We start from the raw sequence: 27,792 nt of genomic DNA, 5'->3' as shown, positions 1-27,792 counted from the left end.
ACCCCTTTATGTTTTTTTAACTCTGACTCTTTCTCTCTCCGTGACCTCTGTGTGTCCTCTCTCTTGACCCCTGCTTCAACCCGGGTGTCTCTCAGTTCTAGCCAATTCCGAGGTTGATACTGTCAGCCTCCAGCCAATAGGGAGGCTGACATGGCCCGTTTAGCCTGCTGCTAATGGACAGCCGTCCGAGCCTCCTCCTTCCTCTTGCACAGCTCTGTCCCCCGACCAAGGAACACAGGTTTGCTTTCATTCTCCTCCCGGTTCCGCTAAGCACCCGTACCACACAGACAGGGCTGGCTGGGCTATTGGGGGGTGTAAAGGGAAAGAAGAGGTGGGGGTGGTAGGGTGTCCCAGGCCAGAGAGAATGTGTAGCTGTGTCCTGTAGTTGTGTCCCCTGAAGTTAAGGGACAGCCAGGGTAATATGAGGGGTACTGTGGTGTTGGGTATCAGCTGGATCATAGAATGTTCCATAGGAGTATGTTGGATGTATCTCATGTCTTTGTCTTCTGTCAGATGTGTGTATGTTTCATATGTGTATGTCAACACACATGCTGGCACCCACCCACCCACACTGGCACCCACCCACCCACACACACTGGCACCCACCCACCCACACACACTGGCACCCACCCACCCACACACACTGGCACCCACCCACCTACACACACTGGCACCCACCCACCCACACTGGCACCCACCCACACACACTAGCACCCACCCACACACACTGGCACCCACCCACACACACACACTGGCACCCACCCACACACACACACTGGCACCCACGCACCCACACACACTGGCACCCACGCACCCACACACACTGGCACCCACCGACCCACACACTGGCAGCCACACACACTGGCACCCACCGACCCACACACTGGCACCCACCTACACACACTGCAGCACCTCAACTCCAGTAGAAAGGTAGCGAGTGAGTGGCCTGACGTGATGTGGCCTGATTGTAATGAAAGTCCCCTTCACAGCAGAATAGCACCATACACACACAACCACCAGTCTGCTCAGCTGATCCCTCTGTCTCAACACAGAGCAGAGAGGACTTGTCTGGGGTTTATGTTGTGGTAATAACATCCTGTTTTTGGGTTTTGGTTCAGAGGTCCAGAGGTATGTTTGTGTGTGTGGTTCTGTCCTAAATGGCACCCCATTCCCTATAATGTACTGATCAGTTGAGTCTTATGGGTGGATAGGGTATTATTTGGGTGGTAGTCTGTTTGTGTGTGTGTATTTAGAGAGGATGGTGTGGTGGATTTTCAACAGCAGCCAAATCATCTGTGTGAGCAACTGATGAGGAAGTCTCCTCTAAATCCAATGTGGCTTAAATATAAACATAGACTGACAGCTTGGCACACACACACATACACTTTCTCTCTTCCACACACCCAGCGAGGGGGTAATGATGAGGGACAATCAGTGTGTGTGGTATAGCGTTTCACAGCATCCTGATGTATAGCAGGGCTTTAAAACCAGTACAAGCTCTTTACTGGAGAGATGAGTGGAAGTAATGAGGAGAAGAGAGGGAGATAGAGAGGGATGTATAGAGAGGAGTGATTGTATCTTCATGCAGCAGGCCTGGTGTAATGAGGTCTGATTGGAGATGAAGCAGTCCACCGTTTATCTGCTGACCCATGAGAGTGTGTATGTGGCCCCAGAGCCAGCTGGGGCCAATTGTGAGATTAAATTTAAAACTCAAAAACATTCAGTTGGGATAAGTCTAGTATCGGTGTGTGTTACTGCCTCACTCCCAGACTCTCTGAGACGAGAGAGATAGAGGAGGGAAAGATGGAGAGGAAAGAGCGACGAGAAAGTGGCATCACCTCTCTCATCTCCTCCTCTCCTGTCCTCTCCTCCTCGCTCCTCCCTGTCCTCTCCTCCTCGCTCCTCCCTGTCCTCCTCTCCTGTCATCTCCACCTCTCCTGTCCTCGCTCCTCTCCTGTCCTCTCCTCCTCGCTCCTCCCTGTCCTCCTATCCTGTCCTCTCCAGCTGTCCTGTCCTCGCTCCTCTCCTGTCCTCTCCTCCTCACTCCTCTCCTGTCCTCTCCTCCTCACTCCTCTCCAGCTCTCCTGTCCTCGCTCCTCTCCTGTCCTCCTCACTCCTCTCCTGTCCTCTCCTCCTCACTCCTCTCCAGCTCTCCTGTCCTCGCTCCTCTCCTGTCCTCCTCACTTCTCTCCTGTCCTCTCCTCCTCACTCCTCTCCTGTCCTCTCCTCCTCACTCCTCTCCTGTCTCCTTCTCACTCCTCTCCAGCTTTCCTGTCCTCTCCTCCTCACTCCTCTCCTGTCCTCTCCTCCTCACTCCTCTCCTGTCCTCTCCTCCTCACTCCTCTCCAACTCTCCTGTCCTCGCTCCTCTCCTCCTCACTCCTCTCCTGTCCTCTCCTCCTCACTCCTCTCCTGTCCTCCTTCTCTTCTCCTTGCTTCTCGCTCCTCTCCTGTCCACTCCTCCTCTCTCCTCGTGTGTCCTTTCTTTCTCTCTCCTGTGTTCTCCTCCACGCTCCTCTCCTGTTCTCTCCTCACTCCTCTCCTGACCTCACCTCCTGTCTCCCCTCCTCGCTCCTCTCCTGTCCTCTTCTCCTCGCTTCTCTCCTGTCCTCTTCTCTCCTGTCATCTCCTCTTCTCTCCTCTTTTCCCCTCTCCTCGCTCTTCTATACTTTCCTCTCTTCTCTTCCCTCTCCTGCTCTCTCCTCCTCTCTTCTCTCCCTTCTCCTCTCCACCTCTCCTGTCCTCTCCTCCTCTCTCCCTTCTCCTCTCTCCTCTCCCTTCTCCTCTCTCCCTCTCTCCTCTCCCTTCTCCTCTCTCCCTCTCTCCTCTCCTCAGCTCAGACCCACTGATTAAGAGACGCTGTGTTTTCTCTTTGACCCCTCTCTCCACTCCTCTCAACTTAATATGGCCCCCACACCACATCCTACACACTCCACAAACACACACATACATACACACACAGACGGCAAACACACACAGCACAAAGACACAAAACATGCTCTCAGTGAGGAGGCTTGTATGTTTGTAAGTTGATTCAGTGTGTGAGTGCATGTATGTCTGTTCTTTACATGTATTTATTTATTTGGGTCTGTGTGTGTATATGTGCAGGAATTTGTAATTGTACGTGTGTGTACGTGTGTGTACGTGTGTGTACGTGTGTGTGTGTGTGTGTGTGTGTGTGTGTGTGTGTGTGTGTGTGTGTGTGTGTGTGTGTGTGTGTGTGTGTGTGTGTGTGTGTGTGTGTGTGTGTGTGTGTGTGTGTGTGTGTGAGGGGGCTTGCACCAGACTTAAGTGAGAAGAGGAGAGTTTAAGAGGATTAGGCCATTGACAGGATGCTGGATCATTTCTGGGCATTATTTCCACAGTCAGTCCACTTGGTAATGATGTATTTACTGAGCCCTGTAGAACTGTTATTGCGTTTTGCCACAAAGCTTAACTCCCTCCTTGCTGGATTGTACCATGAGGCCAAATATAGTCCATTCTGTCTCGCTTCACGGCTTCAACATATTCGGACAGAGACGGAGTGGCCATAGGACAGTTCTGCAAATGCCAGATGTGCTGGTCCATCTTTAGCCCAGTCACCCTGTTTAAATTTGCAAGTAACAGGATACCAATATATTCAACTTTCTGTCTCCCTACACAGATTGGCCATGATCAGAGCCATATACACGGCTCAAAAAAATAAAGGGAACACAACACAATGTAACTCCAAGTCAATCACACTTCTGTGAAATCAAACTGTCCACTTAGGAAGCAACACGGATTGACAATAAATGTCACATGCTGTTGTGCAAATGGAATTGACAACAGGTGGAAATTATAGGCAATTAGCAAGATACCCCAATAAAGGTTCTGCTGGTGGTGACAACAGACCACTTCTCTGTTCCTATGCTTCCTGGCTGATGTTTTGGTCACTTTTGAATGCTGGCGGTGCTTTCACTCTAGTGGTAGCATGAGACGGAGTCTACAACCCACACAAGTGGCTCAGGTAGTACAGCTCATCCAGGATGGCACATCAATGTGAGCTGTGGCAAGAAGGTTTGCTGTGTCTGTCAGCGTAGTGTCCAGAGCATGGAGGCGCTACCAGGAGACAGGCCAGTACATCAGGAGACGTGGAGGAGGCCGTAGGAGGGCAACAACCCAGCAGCAGTACCGCTACCTCCGCCTGTGTGGAAGGAGGAGCAGGAGGAGCACTGCCAGAGCCCTGCAAAATGACCTCCAGCAGGCCACAAATGTGCATGTGTCTGCTCAAACGGTCAGAAACAGACTCCATGAGGGTGGTATGAGGGCCCGACGTCCACAGGTGGGGGTTGTGCTTACAGCCCAACACCATGCAGGACATTTGGCATTTGCCAGAGAACACCAAGATTGGCAAATTCGCCACTGGCGCCCAGTGCTCTTCACAGATGAAAGCAGGTTCACACTGAGCACATGTGACAGACTTAACAGAGTCTGGAGACGCCGTGGAGAACGTTCTGCTGCCTGCAACATCCTCCAGCATGACCGGTTTGGCGGCGGGTCAGTCATGGTGTGGGGTGGCATTTCTTTGAGGGGCCGCACAGACCTCCATGTGCTTGCCAGAGGTAGCCTGACTGCCATTAGGTACCGAGATGAGATCCTCAGACCCCCTGTGAGACCATATGCTGGTGCGGTTAGCCCTGGGTTCCTCCTAATGCAAGACAATGCTAGACCTGTGGCTGGAGTGTGTCAGCAGTTCCTGCAAGATGAAGGCATTGATGCTATGGACTGGCCCGCCCGTTCCCCAGACCTGAATCTAATTGAGCACATCTGGGACATCATGTCTCTCTCCATCCACCAATGCCACGTTGCACCACAGACTGTCCAGGAGTTGGCAAATGCTTTAGTCCAGGTCTGGGAGGAGATCCCTCAGGAGACCATCCGCCACCTCATCAGGAGCATGCCCAGGTGTTGTAGGGAGGTCATACAGGCACGTGGAGGCCACACACACTACTGAGCCTCATTTGGACTTGTTTTAAGGACATTGCATCAAAGCCTGTAGTGTGGTTTTCCACTTTAATTTTGAGGGTGACTCCAAATCCAGACCTACATGGGTTGAGAAATTTGATTTCCATTGATAATTTGTGTGTGATTTTGTTGTCAGCACATTCAACTATGTAAAGAAATAAGTATTTAATAAGAATATTTCATTCATTCAGCTCAAGGATGTGTTATTTTAGTGTTCCCTTTATTTTTTTGAGCAGTGTATTAAGTGGCATTGTTTAAAGTGGCTAGTGATACATTTTTTACATCAATTTCCATTATTAAAGTGAGCTGGAGTTGAGTCAGTATGTTGGCAGCAGCCACTCAATGTTAGTGGTGGCTGTTTAACAGTCTGATGGCCTTGATAGAAGCTGTTTTTCAGACTCTCAGTCCCACCTTTGATGCACCTGTACTAGAGGTCGACCGATTATGATTTTTCAACGCCGATACCGATTATTGGAGGACCAAAAAAGCCGATACCGATTAATCGGCCGATTTTTATTTATTTATTTGTAATAATGACAATTACAACAATACTGAATTTTAACTTAATATAATACATCAATAAAATCAATTTAGCTTCAAGTAAATAATGAAACATGTTACATTTGGTTTAAATAATACAAAAACAAAGTGTTGGAGAAGAAATTAAAAGTGCAATATGTGCTATGTAAGAAAGCTAACGTTTCAGTTCCTTTCTCAGAACATGAGAACATATGAAAGCTGGTGGTTCCTTTTAACATGAGTCTTCAATATTCCCAGGTAAGAAGTTTTAGGTTGTAGTTATTATAGGAATTATAGGACTATTTCCCTCTATACCATTTGTATTTCATTAACCTTTTACTATTGGATGTTCTTATAGGCACTTTAGTATTGCCAGTGTAACAGTATAGCTTCCGTCCCTCTCCTCGCTCCTCCCTGGGCTCGAACCAGTAACACAACGACAACAGCCATCATCGAAGCAGCGTTACCCATGCAGAGCAAGGGGAACAACTACTAGAAGGCTCAGAGCGAGTGACGTTTGAAATGCTATTAGCGCGCGCTAACTAGCTAGCCATTTCACTTCTGTTACACCAGCCTCATCTTGGGAGTTGATAGGCTTGAAGTCATAAACAGCGCAATGCTTGACGCACAATGAAGAGCTGCTGGCAAAATGCACAAAAGTGCTGTTTGAATTCATGTTTACGCGCCAGCTTCTGCCTACCACTGCTCAGTCAGATACTTGTATCCTTGTATGCTCAGTCAGATTAAGTGCAACTCAGGACACGCTAGATAATATCTAGTCATATCATCAACCATGTGTAGTTAACTAGTGATTATGATTGATTGTTTTTATAAGATAAGTTTAACGCTAGCTAGCAACTTACCTTGGTTTACTGCATTCGCGTAACAGTCAGTGTCCTTGTGGAGTGCAACAAGAGAGAGGCAGGACGTTATTGCGTTGGACTAGTTAACTGTAAGGTTGCAAGATTGGATCCCCCGAGCTGACATGGTGAAAATCTGTCGTTCTGTCCCTGAACAAGGCAGTTAACCCACCGTTCCTAGGCCGTCATTAAAAATAATGTGTTCTTAACTGACTTGCCTAGTTAAATAATGGTCTAAAAAAAAATGTACATCTGCAAATTGGCGCCCAAAAATACAGATTTCCGATTGTTATGAAAACTTGAAATCGGCCTTAATTAATCGGCCATTCCGATTTATCAGTCGACCTCTAACCTGTACTGACCTCGCCTTCTGGATGATAGTGCGGTGAACAGGCAGTGGCTCAGATGGTTGTTGTCCTTGATGATCTTTATGGCCTTCCTGTGACATCGGGTGGTGTAGGTGTCCTGGAGGGCAGGTAGTTTGCCCCCAGTGATGCGTTGTGCAGACCTCACTACCCTCTGGAGAGCCTTACAGTTGTGGGCGGAGCAGTTGCCGTACCAGGCGGTGATACAGCCCGACAGGATGCTCTCGATTGTGCATCTGTAGAAGTTTGTGAGTGCTTTTGGTGACAAGCCCAATTACTTCAGCCTCCTGAAGTTGAAGAGGCGCTGCTGCGCCTTCTTCACAACGCTGTCTGTGTGGGTGGACGAATTCAGTTTGTCCGTGATGTATTCGCCGAGGAACTTAAAACTTACTACCCTCTCCACTACTGTCCCGTCGATGTGGATAGGGGGGTGCTCCCTCTGCTGTTTCCTGAAGTCTACAATCATCTCCTTTGTTTTGTTGACGTTTAGTGTGAGGTTACTTTCCTGACACTACACTCCAAGGGCCCTCACCTCCTCCCTGTAGGCCGTCTCGTCGTTGTTGGTAATCAAGCCTACCACTGTTGTGTCGTCCGCAAACTTGATGATTGAGTTGGAGGCGCAATGCCTTTCTTAACCTCTTGAACCTCTGGGGGCAGTATTTCATTGTTAGATGAAAAACGTTCCCATTTTAAACAAGATATTTTGTCACGAAAAGATGCTCGACTATGCATATAATTGACAGCTTTGGAAAGAAAACACTCTGACGTTTCCATACTGCAAAGATATTGTCTGTGAGTGCCCCAGAACTAATGCTACAGGCGAAACCAAGATGAAATTTCATACAGGAAGTGAGCCAGATTTTAGAGGCGCTGTGTTCCAATGTCTCCTTATATGGCTGTGAATGCGCAAGGAATGAGCCTACACTTTCTGTCGTTTCCCCAAGGTGTTTGCAGCATTGTGACGTATTTGTAGGCATATCATTGGAAAATTGACCATAAGAGACTACATTTACCAGGTGTCCGCTCGGTGTCCTCCGTCAAAACTATTGCGTAATCTCCAGGTGCATGCACGTTCCATTTGGTTCAGAAGAGAAAGTCAACTGCCCCGTGATATGTGAAAAACACCTTGAGGATTGATTCTAAACAACGTTTGTCATGTTTCTGTTGATATTATGGAGTTAATTTGGAAAAGAGTTTAAGTTGTAATGACTGAATTTTCAGGGTTTTTTCTTAGCCAAGCGTGATGAACAAAATGGAGCGATTTCTCCCACACAAATAATATTTTTGGAAAAATTGAACATTTGCTATCTAACTGAGAGTCTCCTCATTGAAAACATCCGAAGTTCTTCAAAGGTAAATTATTTTATTTGAATGCTTTTCTTGTTTTTGTGAAAATGTTGCCTGCCGAATGCTAGGCTTAATGCTATGCTAGCTATCAATACTCTTACACAAATGCTTGTGTAGCTATGGTTGAAAAACATATTTTGAAAATCTGAGATGACAGTGTTGTTAACAAAAGGCTAAGCTTGTGAGCCAATATATTTATTTCATTTAATTTGCAATTTTCATGAATAGTTAACTTTGCGTTATGGTAATGAGCTTGAGGCTATAATTACGCTCCCGGATACGGGATTGCTCGTCGCAACAGGTTAAAATCAATACACAGCAGAAGTATATATTTTTAAACCTGCATATTTAGTTAAAAGAAATTCATGTTAGCAGGCAATATTAAACTAGGGAAGTTGTGTCACTTCTCTTGCGTTCATTGCACGCAGAGTCAGAGTATATGCAACAGTTTGGGTCACCTGGCTCGTTGCAAACTAATTTGCCAGAATTTTACGTAATTATGACATAACATTGAAGGTTGTGCAATGTAACAGACATATTTAGACTTATGGATGCCACCCGTTAGATAAAACATGGAATGGTCGTTGGATGGGCTATGTACAGGTGCAATGATCTGGTAGCTGCTCTGACAGCTGGTGCTTGAAGTTAGTAAGGGAGAGATAAGTCTCCAGCTTCAGCGATTTTTGCAGTTCATTCCAGTCATTGGCAGCAGAGAACTGGAAGGAAAGGCGGCCAAAGGAGGAATTGGCTTTGGGGCTGAGCTCGTGCTGCGGCTGGGTGCTGCTAATGGTGACTTAAATGCTAAATGACTTAAATGTAAATGTAATGTAAATGTGAACAGTGAACTGAGATAAGGCGGTGCTATACCTAGCAAAGACTTGTAGATGACCTGGAGCCAGTGGGTTTGTCAACTATTATGAAGCGAGGGCCAGCCAACGAGAGCGTACAGGTCGCAGTGGTGGGTAGTATATGGGGCTTTGGTGACAAAACGGATGGCACTGTGATAGACTGCATCGAATTTGTTGAGTAGAGTGTTGGAGGCTATTTTGACATTGCCGAAGTCGAGGATTGGTAGGATAGTCAGTTTTAGGAAGGTATGTTTGGCAGCATGAGTGAAGGATGCTTTGTTGCGAAATAGGAAGCCAATTCTAGATCTCATTTTGGATTGGAGATGCTTAATGTGAGTCTGGAAGGAGAGTTTACAGTCTAACCAGACACCTAGGTATTTGTAGTTGTCCACATAGTCAGAATCGTCCAGAGTAGTGATGCTGGACGGGCGGGCAGGTGCGGGCAGCGACAGTTTGAAGAGCATGCATTTAGTTTTACTTGCATTTAAGAGCAGTTGGAAGCCACGGAAGGGGTGTTGTATGGCAGTGAAGCTTGTCTAGAGGTTAGTTAGCACAGTGTCTAAAGAAGGGCCAGAAGTATACAGAATGGTGTCGTCTGCGTAGAAGTGGATCAGAGAGTCACCAGCAGCAAGAGCGACATCATTGATGTATATAAAGAAAGTCGACCCGAGAATTTAACCCTGTGGCACCCCCATAGAGACTGCCAGGGGTCCGGACAACAGGCCCTCCGATTTGACACACTGAACTCTATCAGAGAAGTAGTTGGTGAACCAGGCGAGGCAGTCATTTGAGAACCCAAGGATGTTGAGTCTGCCGATAAGAATGTGGTGATTGTCAGAGTCGAAAGCCTTTGCCAGGTCGATGAATACGGCTGCACAGTACTGTATCGATGGCAGTTATGATATCGTTTAGGACCTTGAGCATGGCTGAGATGCACCCATGACCAGCTCTGAAGCCAGATTGCATAGCGGAGAAGGTACGGTGGGATTCAAAATGGTCAGTGATCTTTTTGTTAACATGGCTTTCGAAGACAGAAAGGAAGGGTAGGATAGAGATAGGTCTGTAACAGTTTGGGTCCAGAGTGTCTCCCCCTTTGAAGAGGGATATGACTGTGGCAGCTTTCCAATCTTTGGGGATCTCAGATGATACAAAACAGAGGTTGAACACGTTAGTAATAGGGGTTGTAACAATTTCAGCAGATCATTTTAGAAAGAGAGTGTCCAGATTGTCTAGCCCGGCTGAATTGTTGGGGTCCAGATTTTGCTGCTCTTTAAGAACATCAGCTATCTGGATTTGGGTGATGGAGAAATGGATTTATCGGTGGTGACAGTGTTTCCTAGCCTCAGTGCAGTGGGCAGCTGGGAGGAGGTGCTCTTATTCTCCATGGACTTTAGTGTCCCAAACCTTTTTTGAGTTTTTGCTACAGGATGCAAATTTCTGTTTGAAAAAGCTAGCGTTAGCTTTCCTAACTGCTTGTGTATATTGGTTCCTAACTTCCCTGAAACGTTGCATATCACGGGGGCTATTCGATGATATTGCAATACACCACAGATTGTTTTTGTGCTGGTCAAGGGCAGTCAGGTCTGGAGTGAACCAAGGGCTATATCTGTTCCTGCTTCTACATTTTTTTAATGGGGCATGCTTATTTAAGATGGTGAGGAAGGCACTTTTAAAGAATAACCATGCATCCTGTGCTGACGGGATGAGGTCGATATCCTTCCAGGAGGTCAGAACGCTCGGATCAACCCCACTCCTCGACTAGAGTGTACACTGGACATTCTGAATGCTCCGAGAGCAAAATGCTCTGAATTTCCGAGAGTTCTCTGAGCACACTCAGACACTCCAGAGGGAATTTATGAACACACGGTCAAACAGGGAAATGGTTCCAATCATTTTTTTACCATTAATTTGTCCCATAGGGGATTTAGTAACACTTAAAATAAGGGCTGTGTTTCATATGGGCTTACCCTGGGGTGACGGTTTAATAACCAAGTAAATCTCTCTAAGACCAGGTAACTTTTATGAATATATTCGCCTGTATTTACCCCCAAAAAATGCCATCTAATGTGGCTATCTTAAAGAACTACAAATGCCATCATGATCTGGGCTGGGATATGGAGACAGGGGCTAGAGTAAGTAGAGGGGCTAGTGGTTAGTAGAGGGGCTAGGGGTTAGCACGCACACGCTACTGACCCCACCCACACACACACCCCCCCATCGTCGTCATATATACCATCATCAATAGGACTGGTGTATATGTCTGATCTGTGTCAAAATGCATCACGTAGATCACTGCCTTCATTCCTTCCTCACACCATGCCAGTCTGCACCCATCTTGACGGATATGTTTTACAACATGTCTTCTCTTTAATATGTTCCGTATGGCCATAGACTGACATGTAACCGTTCCCTGTGAATGGTTTTGAAGCAGCCTGTCAGACAGTGTGTCAGTCTACACAGGAGCAGACTGCTAGCTGGCGTACCGTACTGTTACTACTGGGATGGATAATGAATCAGGTTGAGAGTCAGTGTGTTTGACCGAGCAGACCAACCAACCCAGAGACATGGTAGTGGAGGGAGTGGCGTTTTGGGCCCTGTCCAGAAACAGCCCCTAGCCCTTGTCCCCTATAGACACTTCATCTGTTGTAGAGTTGGATAGGGAGACGCGAAATGGTTGTAGCTCCGCCTTGGCCTCTGATAAAGACAACATCTGGCAGCTTTATATGTGAATGTACATTTTTATTGGTTTGGTACACAGACAGAAACAAGACAAAATTCCACTCAGCACTACATAATCTACTTACATCGTTACAACACTTTCAATGTACAGCTCATAGAAGATTGGAATTTTCATTGTGTGTGTGTGTGTGTGTGTGTGTGTGTGTGTGTGTGTGTGTGTGTGTGTGTGTGTGTGTGTGTGTGTGTGTGTGTGTGTGTGTGTGTGTGTGTGTGTGTGTGTGTGTGTGTGTGTGTGTCTCACCCCCACAGAGCTCCAGAGGGAGGGCAGCATTGAGACTCTCAGCAACAGCTCTGGTTCCACCAGCGGCTCCATCCCCCGTAACTTTGAGGGCTACCGCTCTCCACTGCCCACCAACGAGAGCCAGCCCCTCAGCCTCTTCCCCTCCGGATTCCCCTAGAGGAGACCAGGAGACAGCCTGCCTACCACCCTACAAGACCTGGGGTCAAATACTATTTTAAGTCTTTCAAATGCTTTGAGTGTTTGCTTTAGTCTGCCTGGGGTGCCTGATGGGAGGGGACTACATTTTACAAGTATTCTATTGGTTCCAACTATTCTATTGGTTCTATTGAGAGAGACAAGCTCAATAAAGCCCAGATAAAGTATTTGAACCCAGGTCTGCAACCTACCATCCATCCTACCGCTTCACACAGCACAGCCAGACAGTCCTGATGTCTTCCGGTCTCTCGCCATGTTGATGTTCATTAGGATGTTATTGTGAGCAGTGGTTCCCTTTTCATGTTCCCTCCTCTCTCTTTCCAAATCCAGGAACTGTCCAGTGTTACTCCCACCTACCGATGTGTGTCTGTCTGTCTGTCGATGTGTCACATGGCGTGTGTTTCATTTTGGGTGTGTGAAATAGCTGAAGTTTGTTATTTAGCTAGACATGTTTTTATGGAATTGATGAACTACGTGTCACTTTGACTTTTTCACAAGCTTGTAAATGGTGATGGACCTAATGTAGCTGTAGTTGTTTTACTTCTGAAGATAACGACCTTGCTCAGCATGCACGCTGTAATGTATATTAGCTTTGCTTATTAAGACCAAATCACTTCCATGTATGCTTTTCTCTTCATTTGGTAACATTGATGGTTTTGGTGGGTATCTTTTTAGTTTGTTGAGTCGAGTGTCTTCTGATGATTTCATCTTGCTTTGATTATGATTTTATTTTTATTTTTTGCAACAAAAAACAGGTTTGTGCTTTAACAAAAGAAAAGGCTTGTTCCTTACTTGCGTACACACACACACACACCTCAAACACACCCCAAACACAAATACGCGCTTGTATGCTGAATAACTACTTTGCCAGCTTGCTTTTCTTAGTGAATGGGTCATTGCTAGACTTGACCAGACCACATAGGACTTGAAATGAAGTGTGATCTGATGCACTAGTGAGAACAGAAAGATAGACTCACCTTTGAGACTTAAAACAAGTTCTAAATATTTGGTCACTGATTTTGTATTTAGTGTTTGTCAACATTTTAATTTTATAACACAATACAATCCTAGTCCTTTGTCTGGGGAATGGATGTCTGGTTGACTACACGGGTCTGTTCAGAAAAATGCTACGTTACAGGACTTTCAGGTAGAAATACATTTTATAGAACATGTGACTCCTCTCTGTCCTGTAGGAAAAGGAGTCATTACAGATCTATATATTACATATTTATCTGCAATGTTCGGGAATGTTTCACCCTACTGAACACAGCCATATTCCCGTAATTCTGCATGTTGAATGAGTCGATGGCTACTGCTGCTTGGTCACTGGACAATGTAACATAAAAGAGGCATGATGAATTTATTCATTTTAATGCAGAACACATGTTTATTAAATACATTTTTACTAATATTGGTTTTGTAAAATACCAAATCGTTATTTGCTATACATTCATGTTAATGAAATGTATTGATGTGTTATTATTACCTCTGGATACTCAATGATTTCATATATGCTAAATAAATATTACACCTGCAGAGTCATCGTTTCAATCACGTGAACAAAAGTTATCAGCAAGTGCTTTTGTAAATGTAAAGTGACTTCTCGTTTAATTTAATGAAAATAAATAAACCACACCAAAGCCAGTGCACATTTTCTGCCAGTTTATTGTGGAAAAGCAGACCGTGAATACAACACTCTAAAACGTATCACTCAGATCAAGAGTCAAATGAACTTCAAAATGTTCAAATATCAGTACAAGACTAATTGATGTAAGGCTTGTATTGTATTGGCTGAATTTCTTTAAATCGACAATTATGTGAACTGTCTTGTGCAACTGTCTTATTTAAATGCAATTCACTTACCTTAGACGGGACCAAAACTGAGCCTGAGACTGAAACAATGGCCATGTGAATGTGTTTGAGCAGGCATACTCAGGCATGCTCTGCTCTCTTCTTCAGGTTGTTTTCGCCATACAAAAATAATCAATAGAACGGGCTTGGAACCCCTAACCCTGCTGGTCCACCGATAGAGTAGCCAATTATGGGTGCGTTCATAAATTCACTCTGGCTATCACAATTTCAGAGCACTCTTGTCTGAGTGTGCCAGAACGCAGAATAACTGCTGAATTTACAAACGCTCAACAACACCCGTTGAATATGGCTGATGTCGGCAAAAAAAGCGTAATTAAATAGTTGCCAGCAGCACAGTAACAGTCACCAACGCTCTGGATAACATGAAAACAGCCTAATCAACTCTGCTAGGGTGAGTAAAATGGTCAGCGTGAGGTGTTCTCTCATTTGTTTTCTGGAAGTAGCTAGCAAGCTAGCCAACGTTGGCCAGTTAGCTTGGGTGCTTGACTGCCGCTGTGAGGTCAGAACGCTCAGATCAACCCTACTCCTCTGCTAGAGCGTCCAGTGTACGCTCTGAACGCTCCGAGAGCAAAATGCTCTGAATTTCCGAACGGCCAGAGGGCTCTCTGAGCACACTCAGGCACACCAGAGGGAATTTACAAGCACACCCTATGAGTCATAATACCCATTAAACCTAGCGGTCAAACAGGGAGATGGTCCCAATTGTTTCCCACCATTTTCCCGTAGGGAATTTTAGAAAACCTTAAGAAAAAGGTTGTGTTTCATGTGGGCTTACCCTGGGGTGAAGTTTTAATAACCATGTAAATCTCTGTAGGATATATTAATATATTCACCTTTATTTACCCCCCAACAATGAAATGCTAATTAGCTGCTAATATGGCTATCATGAAGAACTACAAATGCCATGATGATCTGGGCGAGACTGCCGAATTGAGGCAAAGGTAAGAATCTCTGAATTAACTATCTAATGTTAGCTAAATCTAGTAATTAATAAATTGGCTACATTTATTTAAATAGACAATTCTGTGAACTGTCCTTTTAAATTGACACAATACCTGTTAGCAAAGGTGTCAGCGGGAGATGATGTGCAGGAGCTTGCAGGGATTTGTAGTTTTGCATGATGTCTAGTTTGATGCTAATTAGCACTTTCGATTCTGAGAGTAAATAGAGCTGAATATATTGATAAAAGTCACCTTGTCCGAGAGAGATTTACATGGTTATCAAAACATCACGCCAGGGTAAACCTACACAAAACACAGCCCTTATTATTAAGTATTTCTAAAATCCCCTATGATAAAAATGAATGGTGGAAAAACGATTGGAACCATTTCCCTGTTTGACCGCTAGGTTTTATGAGAGTTATGACACTTCCACTGTGAGGCTCTATTATGGCATAATAGACTTGAATGGGGATGCCTGTTCTTTCCGTTATATTTCTATGGTTTGCCCACTGACGCTCCCCTGGTGCTGTGACATGGTGCCTTGCAATGTTTCTCTAAGTCTGAGGGGACCATGCCCAGGCCAGTGCCCCAGCTGGCACCTCTACCAGGGGCAGGGGCCTGATAAGGAGGGCACACCTTAACTAATCATTTCACATCTGAAAAACTGTACCTGTGTTCTTATTGATCAAGTACAAATCGTACCTCCCTGTTTCAAAACGTTGTTTGCCTCCTTAACAGGCCCTGGTCGTTACCCTCCTCTCCTGTGACAGTCTCCATGAATACCCATCCTCCTCTGCCAGCAAAATCTGTGAATAGGAGCAGAGAGAGGAGAGAGAGGTTGGCACCAGGAGAGAAGCATCATTAATACATAGCTAGCTACAACCACTTATGGACAGGTTTGCTATGTTTTTGCTAACATTGTTTTGCTAAAAAAAAACACAACATCCACTGTAGAAAAATTGAATTATCTCTATCCAAACGTGTATATTTCTTTAACTTCGAGTGATTTATTAGTGTACTTATCTGTCTTGAAATGTGATGAAAGTTGTTATTCACTTACATTCAATAATTTCTCAACAGACTAATAGCATTATATTGTGTGTACAATATCAGATCTTATTTATTTTGATTGCATTTAATTGTTGTCATCCACAACTAAATAGAGTATAAAACTGTTATATTGTTAGCAAATAGTTCTGTTATGGCAAGTAAAATTACCTATTTTTTGTATCACTCAATTATTTTCCTCTCCTCAGTGCACTGGATATCAAATAGGAATGAAACAAGTTAAATGTATACACTCACTACTGTAAATCGCTCTGGATAAGAACGTCTGTTAAATGATAAATGTAAGAATGTCAATGGGTATCAAATAGTCATACTTGCGAATGAATTTATAGTGGCATCCATTTCATTATATCCTATTTTCATATGAATATGGCAGACAAAGTATAGTGGGAAATACCGTGGTTATTGCAGGTATGTTGATGACATGTTATGATCTTTTAGTGAATACAACAAATACAACAACCCAAAGACCAATTAGACTTCACATAGGGCTATTATTTTTGTTAATTTAATATACAAATGTAATCTTGTCACTTTTCAGGTCATGCTTTTCAATCGTCTAACCGGAGGCGAATATTATTTGATATAACCTAACAGTTCTGTATTGTTTACAGTGCCAAAATGTCCATGGAAAAAAATGTTACGCATCAATGGGTTTATTCAAACGAAAAACACTTACTTCTACACTTTATTCAAACGAAAAACACTTACTTTTGAGGATCCTAATCGCCTTATTCTGAACAAGATTATAGTATGTGTACATTTATTTCTAATCCAATGATAGAGACCATCGTGTGAGAGGTTACGTTCGAAATGTAGTACGGGAAAGTGCTTTTCTTGTCGATAAATTAAAGTATGACTGAAATAAGTAGTTTCCCCCTAACCTCAGGTAATTTCATATCGCCTCTGTATATATTACGATTCAATGTTTTCTGTTGCATGAATTGAACATGTAATTTTGATGCACTGTCAACATGTTCAACTCTGTTAATTAAGTGAACGCGAATTTGACAGGACTGTAGCCTATAGTAGAGAGCAATAAGCCGGAAAATGAGGTTATTTTCAAGGGAACTGAATGCATGTGAAACATAATAGCCTATCACATCAAATTGATCAAGGCTGTTGTAGAGTTACGATCCTAAACAGAACTTGATCTGCTATATACGCATTTATGTTGTCAATTGGGTTGTTATTCCATCAATACGACATTAGCTTATCGTTTCTCTCATAGCTATTTGAGCTACGACATTTGAACAAACCAAAATGGTTAGTCTATAGCAGTGGTTCCCAACCAGCGGTACTAAGGCCCCTGGGGCTACTTGGCCTATACACAAGGTTGATCCACATGGGGTACTTGAGAAGCCTACTGGTAAATGCACGAGGGGGTACTTCAGGGGTACTCCGGGGAGAGCTAAATTCAGTTGGTGGTACAGTAACCTAAAAAAATCTGGGCACCACTGGTTTATAGGGCTAGGCTATATTGTCTACCTTCCACGTCTAAAATCGGTCAGAGAACTTCTAACACCTAGGCTATAATCTCCAATTTATTTCTGTTGTGGACTATTTTCCGGTTTATTTTAACTGCAGATGCAACAATTACATGAAGCTTGCTACTGAAGTGAGTGATATACCTTTCCCTGTCTAGTAGGTAGACCTACTTGTAGCCTACATCAGTATCGACCCACATGGATTTACATTTTTTCGTCATTTTCTTAGATACATAAAATACACTTTACAGGTAACTTGCATGTGTCCTATATCTCTAACTCTAACAATGTTCGAGTACAGCAGCTTTGTTTACAAGTTGTGAATCAGTAGCATTATGACCTTAACTCGGTTATAACATATATCTAGTAAAGACTTCCATTACATCAGTTTATCGACACAAAGAAAAAGCATTGCACCACAAATTCAAAGGTGCGTGCAAATCACTGTTAGCTCTATTGTCAAATAAATCACTGTTATAACACTATTGTCAAATAAATCACTGTTATAACACTATTGTCAAATAAATCACTGTTATAACACTATTGTCAAATAAATCACTGTTATAACACTATTGTCAAATAAATCACTGTTATAACACTATTGTCAAAGTTTAACACGAACGAACTGGTGGATCATTTCTTCGTGTTACCTTTATTGTCAGTATTCAAAAGATGTAAACAGGCCTATAAAAGATTGTAAAAATCTTCAGGCTATTCTCCTTTCTCCATAGGCTAATGCTTTTTAAATTTATTCTAGGCCTACTCACAGAATCAGATCTCTTTCAGTTGGATAGGTCACTCACACAAAATAGCCTACGGTTTAACCCGCATAATTTAATTAAAATAATTAGGCTATAATGCGTGGTGTAAATACTTGATGGATTTGGTAGCCATGTTATTCTATCAGGTTGCTATCAGCAGCATCCTAAAACTGCCATCTCTGAGGTATGTTGAGGGTATTTAAAAAATATTTTTTTAAATGTAAGTCACTGTTATCAGTTAAACTATCAATTAAGGTCCATTCAAGGTCACTCGACCGAAACCATGATATGGAAGTTTCATTGAATCAAATCAAATCAAATTGTATTAGTCACATGCGCCGAATACAACAGGTGTAGTAGACCTTAGAGTGAAATGCTTACTTACGAGCCCCTAACCAACTTTGCAGTTTAAAAAAAATACTGATAAGAATAAGAAATAAAAGTTACAAGTAATTGTGTGTACAATTGCATGATATGCTTAAAGATGGTAAGTAATTTAGTGATTTTGGTCTATATCTTTTCAGAAATAAATGAAGGCAAAACAAATACGTCTTTATGCTATTTTGCACTCAAGTAAGATCCTGCTAGCGCAAAAACGTGTTCACTTGTGACCTGGCCCATTACGCATGTGTAAAGCGCGCTGCATTGAAGGTAAGGGGGTTAATGATATATGCCAGGGTCACGGACGGGGTTGTAATTGAATAAGCATCCCAAATGCTGCACCGCTCCGGTGGCTCTGGGGCCAGGCCTCGCTGATCAAAGGTAGGGAATCCGGGGACGAGAGGGCCGGCAGCGGGAAGGGAAATTCCCGAAGCTGCATGGAGTAATGTGTGCTTTCAACCTGTGCTTTCAACCTGTGTTGCCAGAAGCAGAAAAGAAACAAAAACTTAATTCACTCTCAACCACATAGGGTTGGGGAGTAACGGATTACATGTAATCCGTTATATGTAAGGGATTACAAAAAACGGTAACTAATCCGTTACGTTACCAGCTAAAATATTGTAAGCGAAAAAACTTTGACACTTCTGTGTTTTCTCAGTGACATTAAAATCAGCGTTGAAAAGGGGCGGAGGTTTAAATTTGTTCCACCTGAGCGAATCAGACCACTATGACGACACACCAAATGTGTTTGATGGATAGCGGGAAAGGAGCAGGAATAGGCTTTTGTAGGCTACAGTCCAAGCTATGTCTTCCAATGGTGCGATTGCTGTCGGCATCCAAAGATTAACCAATTTGAATAAACGCTTGGTAAGGATGACAGCAGTAGTGTAGTCTACGACGATACGGATATCACTTATTATTGATATTTTCATAGCGCATTGATGTGAATCACATTGATGCTCTCTCATTTGGCTATTTGCGCCTTACGTATTGTGGATGGCTGTTCACAAATCTAAATGTGTATTTGAACCCAATAATGGTTGAATTCAAATCAGTTTAAGCTGCCTATCAATCATTGTTTTTGAAACCAGTGGACAGCCAGTGAAAAATGCGCTCTTGCAACAGCTGCATAGTGAGGATCCCAGCCTATTGCAAAATCTAATTCATGCTGATATTTTTTTTATATCCATAAGCCTAATAGACACATGCTCAAACTCACACACTTCTGGTAGACTTACAGGGGAAGTTTGTAGTTGCTTCATCCATTTGTGGACTTATAAATAAATATATGTTTGTAGTTGCTTCATCCATTTGTGGACTTATAAATAAATAAATAAATATATATATATATATATATATCCATTGATTATTGAAGAATATAACTTATAAATGTTTCATGAGCTTAGTTCAACTTTCACACTCCATAAGAATCCCAAAAAAGCTTGTTTTTCTCCAATGTTTGTAAATCCATCCATAGCTCTTTTCTATTAATCTGAGAGTGGTTACATTTCTCAGGCCCATCCCTCAGCTTTTTACCAAAACAGAGGCGGGGATTCCATTTTGTTATTGTTTCCTCTGTGGATTTGCACTTTAAAGAGTTGCATATTATTAAGATATCAAAGTGTTGACTACAAAAAGGAAAACAATAGGCATATAGCAATGTTCATTTTTCACATGTACATCATGCCATTCCATGAGCGCAGCATTTATTTTTTTTACCCCGAATCAATGAGCCCAATCAGTCCTCCACGACAACAAAATCATAAACAACAGAGTAGGGCTGGCTAATAAGTCCTTAGTTTTGGGGTTGTGCTCAGGTAAAACAAATTGGCTAATCTATATTTAAATATTTCCAAGTCCCAATCCTGAAGATCAAGGGGTATAACATTTATTGGAATGACTGGAATTCTGATAGACTTTGGTTTTTAATGCAAAGATATAATTTAATCCTATTATTATATGCAGTAGAAAGCGATGGGTTAGAAGCCTACATAACCAACCCAGAAAGTGTAATTTGACATCCATATATGGCCAGCTATGTAAACTTTAACATTGATTTATCCGGCCATAGATGTCGTTCAATTGGTAACATACATTTTTGTCTTCTTCTAATGCCTCTTCAGGGGAGAGTAATATAAAAGTAACTCAATGTAATCAGATTACTGAGTTTGGGTATTCCAAAAGTTACGTTACTGATTACAATTTTGGACAGGTAACTAGTAACTGTAACATATTACATTTAGAAAGTAACCTACCCAACCCTGCAACCACAGACAATGACAATGCAGGTAAATGTTGTTGGGAAGATTGTTTTGTCAAAAACTATAGACCCGTTGTCATTACATAGTATGATCATTCAAGCCTTTCTAAATGCATACATGTTTTTGTATATTAAAATAAATAATACATGTTTTACTGCAGGCTACGTAGAACGTAATGTCCAAGGGTAGCAAACGACGTAATATGTGTAAACACGCGCCCGCACATACACACACACACATCTTTGAATCACAGTCAAATGAACTTGGACAGAGGGAAACAGTGAACAACACAGAGAACATGGAGTGTTTTGGTTTAGTGGAGTAACAAGGAGACTGGAGAGCAGCATTAAGGGTGTTCCGTGGGGTCATTTTAGCGCCCCCACCTGTTGCTACCTGCAAAAGGTAGGCTGTCACCACAGAATTAGGAACTAGAATTAGCTATATTAGCTGTCAATTTCTCCAGACAATCGCTTCAAGCATTCAAGTTGTGCGTCAGAGACAAAAGGCTATACAATTCGCTATATAAGAATTTAACGTAGATTTTCAAGCATAAAACATATTTCCAATTCACGGACCTGGCATAATCACAAGTTCTGGGCTACTATTTTACAAATAACCTAATTTTAACCTATTATTACTAAAGCCGACTTTCAAGGTGATAGCTGCACGTGAAAATAACATAAGTGGAATCACAATTGTTGATCAATAAGCAATTACCAGTTTTGGATTTTGTCACAACAGTCTTTTTGCCCTCCACTTTTACAAACCGTGTATTATGAACAATAAGTGTTAAACGGATGGGGGGGGGGGTTGTCTGCCAAAGTGTTAGTGGGACTGTTTTGGTGGTGCCAAGGGTCGAGAAGAGCATCAGGGGCTCCCATTCGTTGAACCCTCCGAGCCCTGTTGGGTTGTTGGTTGTGAGGGGCGGGCGTGGGGTTGAGGAGCGCCTATTCGGCTACCAGCGCTCATTGTGAGAATTGTTATTTTTCATCAATCAGACGCAATTTGTCCAAGCGGACAGGACAGCCCACCGGCAGCCCTGCTGACTCGGGTCAATGAGACAACACGAGCACGAAGACGAGCAAATTGCACAAAGTTCGCAGAGGGCGGGAAAGAGGGATTAAAACCCGGCTTTAATGAGTGGGAGAAGAAGAAATGGAGAGAAAATTAAATAGGCCGTGTGTGTGTGTGTGTGTGTGTGTGTGTGTGTGTGTGTGTGTGTGTGTGTGTGTGTGTGTGTGTGTGTGTGTGTGTGTGTGTGTGTGTGTGTGTGTGTGTGTGTGTGTGTGTGTGTGTGTGTGTGTGTGTGTGTGTGTGTGTAGAGAGTGAGAGAGCGCGCTAGAGGGGGCGGAGAAGTGTAGTAAGCGAGAATGAAAGAGAGATGGGGAATAGGAGGGTGAGGGGGTTGGTGGTAGCCTGGCTGAAGGAGGCGCTGGGTATACATGTGACAAGGGGAAATATGAGGGACTTTGACAGGTCTTAAACGGTCTGGCGCCAAGGCCTCAGTCTACCGGCTAAATATAGAGAGATGATGCAGAGAGATGGGAAGAAAATATTAAAGAAAAAAAGTAACAATGCAGCGAGAGTAGCCTAAAAAAAATAACAATAGCCCTACTAAATTACAGACAAATACGGCTGTAATAGTTACAATAGTTTCACGTTATTTCGTAATTAGACTTTTCCCGCAGCATATCAGTAGCACGCTGGTCACCACAAAAACCCTGAAGGTGCACTGTTCTTTCTGCACATTTTCACCCAAAGCTTGCATTTAAACAAATTATATTAGGGCTTAAAGCAAAATAATGTATGTTCCTTTGGGGTTATAACCTTTTACATAGGAAATGATCTCAAGGTGTGGCGAGCAGATATCTTGTCACGCACAGGAGCGAGCATAAATACATAAATGGCCTATTTCTAAAGGACTATGTTCGACATTTAACAGAAATATGCTGAATATTTTCGTTATGGCCACATCTCTCATCTCTGCTTTAACAGGTAGTAGGATATAATGGGGAACGCTTCTGGTATGAACGAGATTAAAAGTCATCAGTAATAACACCATATCACTTGATGATTGCTTTTTTCCATTAGAATGTATTCACACCCTTGCCTTTTTCCACATTGTTGTGTTAAGAGTGGGATTAAAATTGATTTAATTGTCAATTTTGGTCAGTGCCCTACACAACATAATCTGTATAATTCTAACATTTATAAAATATTCATACAAATTATAACTCTAATATGCCTTGATTAGATAAGTATTCACCCCCTGAGAAAATACATGTTAGAATCACCTTTGGCAGTGATTACAGCTTTGATGCTTCTTGGGTTAGTCTCTAAGAGCTTTGCACACCTGGATTGTACAATATTTGCCCATTAATTATTATTTTTATAATTCTTCAAGCTCTGTCAAATTGGTTGTTGATCATTGCTAGAAAGCCATTTTTAAGTCTTGCCAAAGATTTTCAAGCCGATTTAAGTCTAAACTGGAACTAGGCCACTCAGGAACATTCAATGTCGTCTTAGTAAGCAACTCCAGTGTAGATTTGGCCTTGTGATTAGGGATACTTAGTCTGTTGCACAACTGAATACATTCAACTGAAGTGTGCCTTCTGCATTTAACTCAACCCCTCTGAATCAGAGAAGTGCGGGGACTGCCTTATCGATGTCCATGTCATCACCCGGGGATACGTTGTTGTTAGGGGTTAACTTCCTTGCTCAAGGGCAGGACAGCAGATTTTTCCACCTTGCCAGCTCAGGGATTCAAACCAGCGACCTTTTGGTTATTAGTCCAACACTCTTAACCACTTGGCTACCTGCCACCATCATTGTCCTGTTGAAATGTGATTTTGTCTCTGTGTCTGTTGGAAAGAAGACTGAACCAGGTTTTCCTCTAGCATTTTGCTTGTGCTTAGCTGTATAAAAAACTCCCTAGTCCTGCCGATGAAAAGCATACCCATAACATGATTCAGCCACCACCATGGTTGAAAATATGAAGACTGGTACTCAGTGATGTGTTGTTGAATTTTCCCCAAACATAACATTTTGTATTCAGGGAAAAAAGTTTATTTCTTTGCCACATTTTTTGCAATATTACTTCTGTGCCCTGATGCAAACAGGATGCATGTTTTTCAAATGTTTTATTCTGTACAGGCTTCCTTCTTTACACTCTGTCATTGTGGAGTAACTACAATGTTGTTGATCCATCCTCAGTTTTATATTATGGTGAAATCCCTGAGCAGTTTCCTTCCTCTCAGGCAACTGAGTTAGGAAGCAACGCCTGTATCTTTGTAGTAACTGTGTGTATTGATACACCATCCAAAGTGTAATTAATAACTTCATGATGCTCAAAGGGATATTCAATGTCTGCTTTTTTAAAAACTTTTACCCATTTACCAATCAGTGCCCTTCTTTGTGAGACATTGAAAAACCTCCCTGGTCTTTGTGGTTGAATCTGTGCTGGAAATTCACTCAGATTGAGGGACCTAACAGACAGTCATTCAACAATTCTGTAACCACTATTATTGAACACATAATGAGTCCACATATCTTGTGATTTGTTAAGCACATTTTTACTCCTGAATTTATGTAGGCTTCCAACAACGAAGGGGTTGAATACTTACTGACTCAAGACATTTCAGCTTTTCATTTTTTGTTAATTTCGAACATTTTCTTCAAACAACTTAATTCCACTTTCACTTTATGGGGTATTGTGTGTAGATCAGTGATACCAAATCTCAATTTAATATTTTTTTTATTCAGGTTGTAACACAACGATATATTGAAAACGTAGGGGTGACTTTCTGAAGGCACTACATGGAGGGTATGTACACAAAGCAAATACATGCAGCGTAATTGCAAACCCGTTGTTGATGTAATTAGTTGTTTAAGTATATTCATAGAAAACCATTAACATTCTCCATGTGGTGCTGATCTTTTCCCACTCAGAATGTTTCTTCTCCCTAACTTGAACCTGAGTAAGTAGGCTAAGCTTTAACGACGAGTCTTCTACACAGTCTAGCAGCAGTTAGCGTCTGTTAGAATGCACTTAATTTCACTGACTAGGCTACTGACTGACTCAGTCGACCACGAGTTGAATGTATAGCCTATAAAGGACGAAAACCATGACAGACAAGTACAAAGACTGACCAGGTTTTTTGAAAAAGGAAGTATAGCGCTTTAAAGATGTGAGATTGATAAAAATAAATTATCCTTAATTCAAACTAAATCAAATAGATCTAAAATAGGCTTAATGATAAATACCACTGAAACTGTAGCCCTATACATAATAGATTCCCTATCTGCAATTTCAAATGTTTAATAAGAACATTATATTCACAAAACTAAATGATGAAACATGCTGGGCCTAATGAGCTAGAAAATTAGTAGCCAAATGTTATATCCTTATCCATTATGCATAATTGACCACCCTTAACCTATTATAACAACAATAATTCTACAGGGTTTCAACAACTTTCATTATTCTGATTATATTCTTCATAATTGAAACGAAATAAAGAATCACAATTTACCTGATTGCTTTAAGTTTAGGCCACAACATAAAGATTCCAATTAGGTTATGCAGAATAATTTATTCAGATCAAGACTGATGAAGGCCTGCCTACACGTTTTATTCTGCTCGCTGTGATCACAAAATGTATTGACAACAAGGCCTAAATAAATTCACTACAATTTTGAGCACGGTTGGTGTGATACGTTTATAAAACCATTTATAGAATGTCTCTCAGATCTTAAAAAATGGTATTTGAAGCAAAGTGAGTTTTGTAATAAATAGACATTCGTTTGCATAGTGCACAGAGACGTCAGTCGGGTTTTAATAGAGTAGGTCTGCAAAAACAAGTGATCAATGTTCCGAAAATATTCCACTGACTCTGGATTATGACGTTCAGATAGATATAAGCAACAAGTGTCTCACCTCTAACCACCAAGGAACATGCTACAGGGTGGGTAATATTTTATTTTCCCATTAGTGATACATGACTAATCACATCATATGAATAAAGGCTGGAATAAGATAGTAAGATGCACTAGAACAGAGCACCAAACAAGGTCAATAGCTATTGCACTTTATACCATTCAAAATGTGTGAAACTCTCAAAAGTAGGCTACTTTTAAGCATAGATTACGTTTAATTTCATTCCGTTTTTTTATCTAATGTAAATCCTTCAAGCTCTCAACTTGCACTTGGAAAGGAATGTGTAATATTCTATTGACACTAATGTCAATGGAGATGTGCGAACACCGTTAATTAAGGAAGAAATGTAAGACCTACACAAAACACCGATTCAACCGGTAATATAATGGTTAATCGGAAATGTGTGGTTTGTATCTGACGAATTTATTCGGAAGGATTATTCGTTTTTGTTTCAGTTTTTATGTCGAAGTGACGATGTTCTGGATTGAGCTAGCGCGAAACCGGTTCTACTTGTATGCGTCGGATCAACTTCTGGGCAGACTGTTCCGTGTATATCCACATTTTCACATTTTGATGAAAAGTAATAATCATTCCGAAAGTGCATTCTCAGCCCCTAAACGCAAAGCACAAACCGCAGCTTTGGTGTGGATGGCAAGGGGGATTGGACGGCGCTCGCTGTTAGGATTTTAGGGTAAATATGAAGTGACAAGAGTCTGCTCTTATTGTGGTGCGTCAGCCGACTGGCGCCAAACGGCTCTTTAACCAACCGAATCCATGTTAATCAAGCCTAGGGTCCACATAATACATTTCTTAAAGGTACAACAGAGCAGTACCGAGACCGAGTTTCTGGTCGGGTCGCCGTAGGGTTCGTTGCAAAGGTCTGAAGTGTGTAATGTACGTGTATGTGGTTTGACACATACCAACAAACAGCCCAGGCGAGTCCGGACACTGTTGTTCCCTCACGCTCAGAAGAGAGCCTGCCCGTGACAATGTATTATAAATCATATCATTGCTGTGTCAGTTTATGCTGAAAATGAGAGTGAATAAGATCATATTAGAATTAAAGGAATACAGTATAGTATCGGAGAACTGGTTTTATTATTTTCACTATTTAGGATATAAGGCAATCAAATAAAGTGAATGTACAATAATTCACTTTGCGTAGGTTATAACGTGTGCAGGAATTATTTATTTTGTGAAGGGGACATAGGTTACACGTCAGAAAAACAATATATATTTACTTTCTGTAAGGCTATAAGCAAGCACTTACCGCGTTTTATCTGTCAATTTTGCTCTCGAAATTCATTCATTCATCTGTTTTCTTTTCTTCATGCTTCGATGCAGCATCTGGTCCTGCGCTTTTCGAATGACCCGGGGCTGTTTTTAAAGTGGCAATGTCCGGTTTATTAGTCGCTGTCCTTGCGGTGAAGCGTTCACAAAACAGCAGCGAGTCACGGAAATCGACAGCCCTAGAATATAATCACTAAATCGAGTCCGATAGCCTACCATTCAGGTACGGGAGGCTGTGGACTCTCTTACCGTCTCAGCGTTGTCTATCTAAATCTATCATTACGCACAAGCAGTGATGGAACTGTATGTTATTATGGCCAAACCAAGATAAACACTTAAACAGATAAAACTGCACGCGGATTTCTAAACAAACGAAACTAGATAGAATGGCTATGAGGTAAAACAATGACGAGGACCTAAACTGATAATATAATCTTAACATGGAATGGAACCACAACGAATCTATTTGGAATCTTCTTCATACATTAAAAAATCAATCACCGGTACAGCCTACTAACATTATTTAGCCTACCTATAGGCTATCATGAAAGCGACTACAGAGCAATAAAGGCTATCTATTCGGACACAGGTTCTGGGCTGGAGTTATGCACCTCATCGACAGTATAAAGCGCTAACCGACCGAGGTGATGCCTCCACCGGTCAAGAATTGAGGGCTGACCCGGTGTTTGGCTTGGA

At 42.3% G+C, this 27,792-nt stretch overlaps 1 protein-coding gene and 1 long non-coding RNA gene across 6 annotated transcripts in view; one reads left to right on the top strand and one right to left on the bottom strand.

Moving 5' to 3' along the window:
* Positions 1-13,835, top strand: part of LOC135546378 (BCAS3 microtubule associated cell migration factor-like) — a 363,062-nt gene extending 349,227 nt beyond the window's left edge. For 4 of the 5 annotated variants that reach the window (XM_064974747.1, XM_064974748.1, XM_064974746.1 and 1 more), the window contains one exon: positions 11,913-13,834. In XM_064974747.1, the coding sequence (XP_064830819.1) occupies positions 11,913-12,061 (149 nt within the window). In that variant the 3' untranslated portion in view covers positions 12,062-13,834. Of the gene's footprint in view, positions 1-11,912 lie in introns of all 5 variants that reach the window. The other variant, XM_064974752.1, reaches the window with a different exon arrangement.
* Positions 13,753-27,742, bottom strand: LOC135546380 (uncharacterized). The gene is made up of 3 exons (XR_010456574.1): positions 27,077-27,742; positions 26,727-26,833; positions 13,753-15,718 (listed from the first exon to the last, which is right to left on the bottom strand). It is a non-coding gene; the product is annotated as an uncharacterized LOC135546380 (long non-coding RNA).
* Between the last annotated feature and the right edge of the window lie 50 nt (positions 27,743-27,792).

This window comes from Oncorhynchus masou, chromosome 9, assembly GCF_036934945.1.
Source record: "Oncorhynchus masou masou isolate Uvic2021 chromosome 9, UVic_Omas_1.1, whole genome shotgun sequence".
Lineage (NCBI taxonomy): Eukaryota > Metazoa > Chordata > Actinopteri > Salmoniformes > Salmonidae > Oncorhynchus > Oncorhynchus masou.
This window is presented reverse-complemented; position numbering and strand designations above follow the sequence as displayed.